Here is an 11684-nt window from a genome sequence, read left to right on the forward strand (position 1 = left end):
AAAAAAAAAAAAAAAAAAAAAAAAAAAAAAGATAAAAATAATCTTATTAGAAAATGGGCAAAAGCTACGAAGAGTTATTTCAGCAAAGAGCATGTACAGATGGCAATAAGCACATGAAATGTTGCTCAATATCACCAACCATTAGGAAAATGCCAATTAAGCCCATGATGAGGTATCACTACACACCTAATAGAAGAGCTAAAGAAAAAAAAAAATAGTGACAATACCAAAACCTGACAAGGATGTGGAATAACTAGATCTCTCATACGTGGCAGATGGAAGTATAAAATGGTACAGCCACTCTGGAAAAAAAGTTTGGACATTTCTCAAAAAACTAAACATACGCATATGACCCAGCAATAGCATACAGCAATTATCCTAAAGAAATTACAACCTATGTTCATACAAAAACTGTACACAAATTTCCTATCAGATTCCTTATGATAGCCCCAAACTAGAAACAACAAAAACATCCTTCAATAAGTGAACAGTTTAAACAAACTGAGGTACATCCATACAATGGAATGCTAGCAGTATTCCATTATATATTTTACATATATATACTTATACATATAGTACTTATATACTACACCTCACGGAACCATAATTGTTATAGTTACGTAAGATGTACCTTTGGGGTACTGTGGTATGATGTGTGTAGCATATAGTTCTGTGCCATTTTATCCACATATAGATCTGTATAACCACCACCACAATCAAGATAAAGAACTATTCAATCACCATAAATATCTCCTTCATTTACCTCTGTATAGTCACACCCATCACTATCACCCCCATCATTCCCAACGCCTGCAACCACTAATCTCTTCTACATAATTATATTATTATATAATTGTATTATAATTACATAAGATGCAACCATTGGGGTAAACTGGGTGAAGGGTACAAGGGACCTCTGTACTGTCTTTGTACTTTCTGTGAATATACGATTATTTAAAAAAAAAAAAAAGAAATCACTGGCTATCTTTTCTTGTTATTATTATTCATTTCGTTTCATTATTATTACTAAAAATAATTTTGCTGTGTAGAGGACTGGGATTGCTAAAAATGACTCACTCCAAGTATCAAATATTCTACGAATGCCACTGAATGTACCTAAGAGAAATGAATGCATATGTCTACCAAAAAATATGTACAGGAATATTCATTGCAGCTTGATTCATAAGAGTCCCAATCTGGAAATAACTGTAATGCCTTTCACCTGGAGAATGGATGAATAAATTATGACATATTCATATAATGGAATACAAAAACAGGTAGAAGAAGAAGAATGAAGATGAAATCATTTTTCTTTATATACGTATTAATGTCTCAATTATATTTTCAGTAATGGAACTTAAGATAGCATCCTTAGTCAAAAGTATGTTTGCTACTCTGCTGAAGAGTTGGCAGTGTTTCATAAAAAGCACTGAAAACTATCTGTTTTCAGATGAATGATATTCACTGTAGGATATATTTGTTTCTTGAAAAATTCTTTTTTTTTTTTTGAAAGGATGACCGGTAAGGGGATCTCAACCCTTGGCCTGGTGTTGTCAGCACCACGCTCAGCCAGTGAGCAAACCGGCCATCCCTATATAGGATCCGAACCCGTGGCCTTGGTGTTATCAGCACCGCACTCTACCGAGTGAGCCACGGGCCGGCCCTGTTTCTTGAAAAATTCTAACAATTAATCTAATTAGCAAAAACTCAGTTATACAAGTGAAATCTGTAAAATGTTGCCAGATTCATAGGTATTTTAAAAGCACAAACCACCAATGAACAATTCATTTTTCTTAATGTATTGAGAAACATTTACCAGGGGGTAGAAAATATATGAACACTCCATTGAGAGGCACTTTGCCAGTGTCCCCTTTGCTCTTCACAGCATCTTCTCCCCCACCAGCCAGTAGAAAAGGTATCCAAGTCCCACTGAGGATGGCTTACAAAGATATACTTTACACAGGCTGGAAAATCAAACTTTAACCCTATTTTGGTCACTACAAGCTTGAAGACCTAGGCAAATGCCTATCTTTGGAACTCAGTTACCCATCTGCAAGGCAAGGAGAGTGGCAAGTCCCTTCAGGCACTATGCATTACTACTCTGGTTTCTTCACTGCTCTCCTTCGCAGTTCCCCAAGCCCTGACACCTCCCATCCCCTCCAGTTTTAGCAGTCTGAATTTACTCTCTTAGCAGCTGCATCTGCAACTTGTATCCACTTCTCTCTGCAAAAGCTTACTTCTTCTGGCTTCTAGTAAAAGGGTTTAGGGCAGTCTGTATTATTATCAGCAACTTGATGGTAGAAAGAGAGAGGAGATGGCAAAAGCTTTTCTCTGAACCATGTCTCAATCCCGCCAGGTACATGGTTTTGCTGCTTTCTCACACCTGTTGACCTTGGGATTTCTGACCAACTCAAGTATTGGGTGCTGTGAAGAATGAACTCTTGTATTCTGTATTCTACCAGATTCTAACTTAGGGTTTACATTTACTCTTGGACCATGCGAATCCAGCTTAACATGATACACATCCTCATAGTCAGTGACTGGATGACCTAAGTGACATTCATTTTTTGTTAAGCCAATCAATCTATTATTCGATTCAATCACAGAGCCCACCACAAAGTAAGAGTTCAAATATATTTACTGAATGCAAGGAAAAAAAAATTACGGAATGAGTGAATGAATGAATGTTAATGGTTATGTTTTAAATACTTCCAGGTAATATTTGAACTTTAAAACCCCTTCTGAAAAAGAAAGAGAGACAGAGAGAGAGAGAGAGAGAGGGAGAGGGGGAGAGAGAGAGGGGGAGAGAGAGAGAGAGAGAGGGAGAGAGAGAGAGAGAACCCTTCTGAAGATAAAAATATTAATTAAGAGGGAGAGGGGGAGAGAGAGAGGGGGAGAGAGAGAGAGAGAGGGAGAGAGAGAGAGAGAACCCTTCTGAAGATAAAAATATTAATTAGTTACTCTAAAATTAAAAGACAGATAAAGTGAATGATTTGGAGTATTACACATGTCACATCATGTGATCATCACTGCATTGAAAGACATCAATGAATAAAGGGGGAAAAATGCTGGCTGGTTAGTTCAGTTTGTTAGAATGCTGGGCTGACACCACCAAGGCCCAGGGTCGATCTCTGTACTGGCCAGCAAAAATAAATAAATAAATAAAAAAGAAGAAAGGGGGCAAAATGAACAAACAAGCTATCCTGAGGAATATAATAGCAATTCTTAGAAGTACCAGAGGCACTGAAAGTATAATTGAGGAGTTACAATATAATAAAATTATAAATTATAAATATGTTCTTGCTCTAAGAGCTGTAGCTCTAGGAAGAAATATAACACAGTGAGACTTTTTAGTATATCTTTGCTTTAGAAGTAAGAAATCTCTTAGGATGTGAAATTAAAAGCATCTGCCAAGTTCTTGATGATGCAACACTATAGGTCATCTCAGAGGATCACCCTTGGGTACTTCCATACAAACCTTCCCTGTGTAAGTGCACAGTATTGGGCTGAAATCAGGGCATAGACAGGGTATCCTAAGATGGAACAGCAAGATGAAAGGGAATATGGAGGGGACCACAGGATCAGACCTAAGTATAGTGAAGACCAGGGATCTGAAAACTAAGGGTTATTGCTGGTCTGGGTCAGGAAGTGAACCAGAAGTCCAAGTGATCAGACCACAAGGGTCAGGATACCAGGTTAGGAAACAGACAATAAAGAACAGAGAACCAAGCACACATCAGGACTGGGGGAAACTACAGCAGTAGGGGTAGAGCCCAACTCTACCAAAGACTCTGTGAAACAGGGGCTTTAAAAGAACTTAAACAGCAAGGCTGAGGGTAATACCTAAAACTCAATAACAAAATCTCACTTGGTACTTGCGTTCTAATTGGGAGGCAAGCACAGAAAATGAGAGCACAGTTCTCAGACAAACTCAATACCTGTAGTATACAATGATATGTAATATAATTACCAAGACTTAAAGGGACAACTACTGAGTATACCTTCTTAAGGCTATAATTTACTATAAATTAGCATTCCTAAATCTTTTTTTAAATATACCAACTTTGGATTTTGTTTGTGTGTTTTTCCAATTTCATTACCTGAATTGCTGGTCTAGCTTTTCAGCCACAAAATCCTGTCTCTCTTTTTCTTTCTTCTCTTTTAATAATCTGGTTTTCTCCCTCATTCTATCTTTTCTCTCCTCAGTGGTTTCTTCTTTCGATTGCATTTCAGTAAAATACTCATTTTCTTCTGATGCCAAGAGATTACGTAGCCTGAAACAAAAAAGACAAAAAAAAATTAAAACTGTCATGCCACTTGTACCATTTTACTAATTTTGTTATACTATTTCAGATTACATGTCTAATTACAAATTTTGTAAGAAGGAAAAGACTATTGCAGTCCTCCATTAAATAAGACTAGTTGCCATTTAAAGCAGTAAAGTAATTGATCTATGCCATATTTTATTTGATCACATACAGATATGAAATGTATATCTTCAACAAAAGAAGTGAAATGATAAATTTTGTAAGAAGGAAAAGACTATTGCAGTCCTCCATTAAATAAGACTAGTTGCCATTTAAAGCAGTAAAGTAATTGATCTATGACATATTTTATTTGATCACATACAGATATGAAATGTATATCTTCAACAAAAGAAGTGAAATGAATAGACTTTAAAGTAACAAAATATGAAATAATATTTTGTTTTCTATCAAAACACAAGGTTATCACAAGTAGAAATATTAACAAGTAATAGCTATCGATTTGACTGAATATCTCAGCAATGATCTTTACTTGATTTTGACTGGTCAATCTCAAATTGTGGTTTTAGAAATGTTTCATAGTCCAGGTCACCAGATTTGTGGGCCTTACTTATTTCGTCTTTCCTCAGTGTTGATAATAAACCCTTGCACAGCATCTTTGACTCTTGCTCGCACGAGGCTGTCCAAAAACTTGCGGTTGTTGTGCTGGTCCCAATCAACTTTCAAACGATCCCGCTCATTTGACTTAATGGAAGCCAAAATAGCATGATGCTCCTGATGGCTGCGTTGGATTCTTTCCAGGTGTCGCTCAGTCCTCTGGCCTTTGGGAGGCTTGGCTCTCTGAAAACAAAAACCAACTATCATTTATGATAAACCAAAAATCAATGACATATTTTCAATTAATCATGACCCCCATCAATACCCATACTAAATAAAATTGTGTATAAAAAACTAATACATCCTTCTACAACTGAAAACAGTTTAGGAACCTAAGGAGTAACTTGTTTGCTTTTCTGGGCCTATACCTTAGATGTCATCAAATTAACTTCAAATATTTCTAACGTGATATTTGAGTAAAAGTTGATGGAATTATAAAGTTAAAAACTCAAACAGGGGTCTAGAGATTATCTAGTCACTCCCAGGGACATTAAGTGATTTGCCCAAGGTGCTGCAAATAGTTAGGGCAGACCTGGATAGAACAAGATTTAGAGGTCTTCTAAGCCCTGACTTTGATCTTGCCATCCACTCTCTCAACACTGTTTATCAGGGGTAGACATCATAGTTACCACATCAAAATACTTTCAAGGAAAAGGGGCTACTATCTAAGTATAGTTTTCCCTTGGTATGAGTGGGGGATTTGTTCCAGGACCTCCTGAGGATACCAAAAAATGGATGCTCAAGTCCCTTGTATAAAATGGCGTAGTATTTGCATATAACTTGCACACATACTCCTGTATATCTTAAATCATCTTTACTTATAATACCTAATGCAATGTAAATGCTATGTAAATAGTTATTATTATTATTTTTTTTTGTGTGTGTGTGTGTGTCCTTTTTGAGACCGGCCGCACCGCGCTCAGTCAGTGAGCGCACTGGCTGGCCATCCCTATCTAGGATCCGAACCCGTGGCAGGAGTGCTGCTGCGCTCCCAGCGCCGCACTCTCCCGAGTGCGCCACGGGCTCGGCCCTAGTTATTATTTTTTATTGTTGTATTTTTTTCCCCAAAATATTTTTTTGATCTGTGGTTGATTGAATCTGTGGATGTGGAATCATGGATGTAGAACCCACAGATATGGAGGGTCAGCTGTACATAGGACACAGTAAACTGTGAAAATGAAAAACCCTGTACTAGGAATGAAGGAAGGAAGGAAGGGAGGGAAGAGGAAAAAGGGAGAGGAAGGAAAAGAAAAAAAGCTGGTGGTGGAACTTTATTCCTATTTCTATGGTACCAAAAGTTTTAAGGCAAAGGCTGTGCTTCTGACATGTTGGGATAACTTGAATTTCAATAAGTATATTATTTTCAGACAAATGTCTACTAAAAAGTTGGAAATGCATGCATCATTTTGAATACAAATTGATAAACTTTATAAAATCACAGAGACTACTATACCTTTTTCATTTCTGTATTCCTAACATTGAGCATTATGCCTACCAGAGTCAGGTTCTCAATGCAAATGAATGAATGAGGGAATGAATCAAACAATGTTTCTGGGTGGGCTTGATTTAATTTCTGCACCTCTTGGAGCCACCATGAAATCCATTGTCTTAAGCTTTGGATTTTCAGCAACACTTTTTTTTTATTTTTTTTTATTTTTTATAAAAGACGACCCGTAAGGGGATCTTAACCCTTGACTCGGTGTTGTCAGCACCATGCTCACCCAGTGAGCAAACTGGCCATCCCTATGTAGGGATCCAAACCCATGGCCTTGGTGTTATCAGCACCGTACTCTCCTGAATAAGCCATGGGCCAGCTCCTTCAGCAACACTTTTAATGAGTCATCCTTAGGTGGGTTGTGAGACTGCAGTGCTGATTCACAGGAACAAAACTCTTAACTCATGAGGCAGAGAGTCAGTCTGATAATTTACATTTAGAACATCACTGTCAGGATTACCAGAATACTAGGGTTGGGTGTTTGTAACAAAGTCTCCTGGGGAATGAAAATCAACAGTGAAGATAGCTTGATGAAAAGATTCAGGGCTTGGGGTACACATACACATACCTAGATCCAGCTGAACAAGATAAGGCAGGCCTGAGGTGAGGAGATGGATGTTGGGTTTTATCATGGGAAGTAGCTAATCCATATCTGAATTACTTGGAGGCTAGAGCCAGTTAGTTAAACTACTGTTCTCTAATATTTATGTCATTTTACAGATGCAGATTCTGCGACAAGAAGCAGAGCAGGGTCACAGCTGCACCATGGGCAGGACACACAGCAGAAACTCAGGCTCCCAGTAGATGTAAGGGCTGAGAGCAGAAACTAAGCACCAATGTCATCTAGGAACAATTGTCTCCAGTTGTCAGGATAGGAATCAGGCTCTGAGGTACATTTTGGCTGAAGAGGGGAATGGGGGTGAAGAGTGGTGAGAAACAGCATAAGCAGTAGGCAGGGTGTCAGGAAGCCCTTCAAGGTTTGGGGCATCTTGTTTAGGACTCTTTGGTCTGGGAAGGACCCAGTCTCTGGATGAATAAGGCATGACCCGGAGTTCTCTAACAAGGTGATGCCTGAACTAAGTTCAGGCAGTCTTGGCATTGCTCAAAACCATCACTGTTCAATAGAAATATAATGCAAAACAGATATGTAATTTTAAATGTTCCAGTAGCTGCACTAAAAACAATAAAGAAACAGGGTTATTAATTTTCATAATATATTTTATTTAGCCAGTACTGTAGTGGATTGAATTACGTCTCCCCAAAACTCACTGAAGCTTGAATTGTGTCCCCCTAATTTTGTGTATTAGAAACTTCACCCCCACTGTGACTGTTAAGAGGGTGGGAAATCCTATTATGGTAATTGAAGGGTGGAGACTTGAAGAAGTGATTGGATTGTAGGACCATGCAGTAGTGAATGGATTAAAAATGGTGGTCGGGGGTGTGGTTCTGGGGGCTTTAATGGAAGAGGAGAGTCTCTTGCTCTCTCTGCTTTCACCACCTTGCAATAGGAGACCCCTGGGTCACTGTTGCCACCACCAGATGGACTTTGGACTTCCCAGCCTCAGAAACTGTAAGCAATACATTTTGTTTTCTTTCTAAATTACCCAGTTCCAGGTATTTTGTTATAAGCAACACAAAATGGACTAATACAAGTACCAAATACTGGTTAAATTTGGTTAATATGAAAATATTATCATTTCAACATGTGACTCTAGGCACATTTTAAGTGCTCAAAAGCCATGTGACTACCATATTGGACATTGCAGCTCTAAACCATGCTAAAGGCAGGAAAACTAACTAATAGGATTTACTAACTACCTTGTGTTTTTAAGGTCACTGAAGGCTTTTGTACTGTAACATTTCAAATTATAGTTTCTAGGATTACAGTTTACAGTTATGCAATGTCTTAAAGAACAATGCCTTACATCCTAGGTTTGCTTCTGGCCTCTACCCATGATTATGTTGAACAAATTACTTAATCTCTTTTTGTCTAAGTTTTCTCACCTGTTAAATGAGCAAAATAAATGCTTATTTCTAGGAGATACTCAGCAAATACCTGCTTCTTTCACTTTGCCATTACTTCAAACATCACATTTTTTATTACTTTCTTCTAGGGAACTGTTTAGGGTCCAAGTCTCATCTATTGGTGGCTTTAATTCTTCCCCCAACACAACTCCATCACCTCTGACGTCTATGCTTCTCAGCACTCTTGGAGACCTGAGAAGGAGCAGATGTACCACCTCTGACCTCTTCCTTTTCTTCTTAATTCTTCTATAAGCACAAAGTATTCAACAGGCCTGCTTCGCTGGTTTGGTGGTTGTTTTTTTTTTTTTTTTCTCATCCTTATTGATTCCCAACACAAGTAATAGCACCCAACAAATGACCAGCCCCTGAGCCCTGTGTTTAGATACAAAACCCAAAGTAGATCAGTTTCATGAAGTCTGTCTATAATTATCACCTCGAACCCCACAGCCTGTAGAAGACTCCAGTCTACTGCTTTCCAGCTTCAGGTCCTGCAGTCCTTGGACCAAGAGAAGAGGAAGCATGTCTACAGGTTGACTGAAATTTGCTATGTGCACTGCAGAGTATAGTAAAACCATATACTTGATGATCTCTGATCTTTCTTCCATAAACTTCCATCACAGACAATATAGCACATCATTACCTATTGGATTAACCTTTAGTGGTTTTATGCATGAATAAGGTGTTTCTGCAATTAGATCATAAGTTCCTTGAAGGCAGGGATCAGGCTTCTAATGAAGGGTGTATCTCCCAGGATCACTGTATTCAACCCCCCTCCCCCTCCCCATCTCCCACAGTGCTGTGCACACAGCAGGGTCTCTAGCAATAATTCTGTAATTGTCTAATTACACATGGTAGGTTTTCTGGCCTGCACAAACTAGTTTGTAGGGACAAAGGAATCCAGGTGCATGGACCAATGTTTAGGGTTCTCAGCAGGACCCATCAAATTCTGCAGCAAGCAGCACTCGCTTAGCCTCCTAATACCACCCCAGCCTTAGAAGCATCCACCCAGCATATTTCCAAGCCTGCAGGGATATTTCTGTCTAGCAAGGTTACCGGTTGAGTCGGCACAGGAAAGGCTCTATAACCACTCACAACCCCTCACAGCCCAATTCCCCTTCCACGTACAATTTCCCTAGGGGACAGGACCAGGCCAAGGTCTTTTAGCCGAATCATGGCCAGCCCAGACCCCAGATCTGACTCCCTGACTAGTGCCCTTTCCTCGACACACACTCCCCATTGCAAGGGGATAGACTTCCTTCTGGTGTCTTGAAGACAGAAAAACCTCAAGTTCACAAGTGGTGATTCTCCATATACAGACCCTAAATATAATTGGAGCGGGGGCGGCGGGAGGAAGGGGATATAGGGGAATGGGCGGGTAAGGGGAGGGGTAGATAGGTGAGCGACCTTATCTTTCCTTCTTTTCACCCACCGCATCTGGCACCCGATCCCTCGAGAAAGCTAGGGGCCAGGTTGGGCTGGCCTAGGCCTGTAGTGCGGGAAGATGGAGAAAGCCGTAGGATCCCGCACACACATCCTGTTCTTACCACGATCACAACTTTGGGAGTGGGGCCCTTAATCTCCCGCTGTACGGTGCCAAACCGCTGGCTGTACATTTTCCAGCCCCTTCGAGACGCGGGCGGCGTCTGCCGCGGTTCTCTAACCCCTTCGACCTGCGGGCCCAGCTTCCGCGACGCAGAGATCTGGTTGCCATGGTGCACCTCGCGGGGTGAGGGGCTGGTGAGGGTGAGAGGGTAGGGCGGAAGTCAGTCCCGTCACCATGGGGGCCACGGACGCCAGGACTCGCGACTTCCTCTTGCAGCCGAGAAGCTGAGTCTGCGCGGTCCTCACCCCGCCCCTGGCCAGACCCCCACCGACCTCGCTCGCTCCCTTCCTCTAGGGTTCATCAAAATGGCATAAAAAACCTCTTTAACTCTAAGAGAAGTTGAAGCTCTAATTACAATTCCAATTGACTTTACTATTTTTATCCTGTAATTGGCCTAAAAGCATAAAAAATGTTACTGGACATTTTGTGGGAAGATTAATTTTGTATCATCTCTAGGTTAATCTTGATGAAGACGATAATAATCATCACAGGACAACTTTATATTTGCGTAGTTCTTTACAACTTGCAAGGTATTTTCACAAGTACACCCTTTGGGCCTCACAAATATCTTACAGGGTTGATGGAACAGCAGTTATTATCATCCTCACTTTACAGCTAAGACAATTACGGCTCGGGGAGCCTAAGTGCCTTGTCAAAACACCCAACTAGTAATAATAAATCTGTTATTAATAAAATCTTCGCACTGCACTGTGCAGAAACCAGGGCTTAGACTTAGGGTATCCTAGAAGACAGGACAGATTGAATGGCTGGTGGGGCAGTAGCACCTGGCTGGGCAAAATAAAGACCAAGAGGCTGAGTAGAGGGTCAGGACGTGGATCAGAAGTCCAGGTAACTTGTTCCTGAGAATCAGGATCCCAGGCAGGATAACAGGCAACACAGAATAGGGAACCTAGAACGGGCCCTCAGCACAGGTGGAAACCACAGTTGTATTTCCAGTCAACAGCAGGGTGGTAGTTGATACTAAAAGCCAATTAAGAATGACACTTTGGTACTCCCATTCTAGTGAGGGGGGGGCAAGCACAGAACAAATATCAGTACCTACATCAGTTTGACGTATAATAATAACCAAAGTACAACTAATGCGTATGCCCTCTTAAGGCTGACATTTACTGTAAATTAGCATTCCTTAATCATTTGTAATCCACCCACTTCGGATTCTGTTTCTGGTACGTTTCTAGATTTGGATTCCATTTCCTGAATTGCTGGTTCAGCTTTTCAGCCAGAAAATAGTCTTTTTCCTTTAATAATCTCTTTTAATAATTCTCTCTCATTTTGTCTCTTTTCCTCCTATAATGCTTCTTCTTTCAATTGCAGTTCGGTAAAATACTCATTTTCATTTACTGCTAAGAGTTTACGTAGCCTGAAACAAATAAAAAAGAAAGAAATTAGACGGTCGTCTCGGTTCTCTAGACGGTGTCCTGAGGGGCGGTTCTTTGATCTTCGAGTCCCACAGGCGTCTGGCCCGTCTGTAGATTTGGGCAGAACCAACCCCCTACCCCATACCCTTGGGAAAGAAGGGAAACAGTGAAAACCTCGGTCCGGGGCAGGATTTAGGAAAAGGCAGAGATTTGGAGCTGCCCAGTCGGGCATTCCCGAGGTTGAGCTGCCCAGAGGCTCT

The 11684-nt window shown here is 40.4% G+C and overlaps 1 protein-coding gene across 1 annotated transcript in view; it reads right to left on the minus strand.

Moving 5' to 3' along the window:
• Nucleotides 1-10162, minus strand: part of CCDC11 (coiled-coil domain containing 11) — a 34131-nt gene extending 23969 nt beyond the window's left edge. The window contains exons 1-3 of the mRNA XM_008586451.1: nucleotides 9987-10162; nucleotides 4876-5105; nucleotides 4101-4274 (exon numbers count right to left, since the gene is read on the minus strand). Coding sequence (XP_008584673.1) covers nucleotides 4101-4274; nucleotides 4876-5105; nucleotides 9987-10055 — 473 coding nt within the window. The 5' untranslated portion in view covers nucleotides 10056-10162. The remainder of the gene's footprint in view (nucleotides 1-4100; nucleotides 4275-4875; nucleotides 5106-9986) is intronic.
• Between the last annotated feature and the right edge of the window lie 1522 nt (nucleotides 10163-11684).

This window comes from Galeopterus variegatus, unplaced genomic scaffold (genome assembly GCF_000696425.1).
Source record: "Galeopterus variegatus unplaced genomic scaffold, G_variegatus-3.0.2 Scaffold3996, whole genome shotgun sequence".
Classification (NCBI taxonomy): domain Eukaryota; kingdom Metazoa; phylum Chordata; class Mammalia; order Dermoptera; family Cynocephalidae; genus Galeopterus; species Galeopterus variegatus.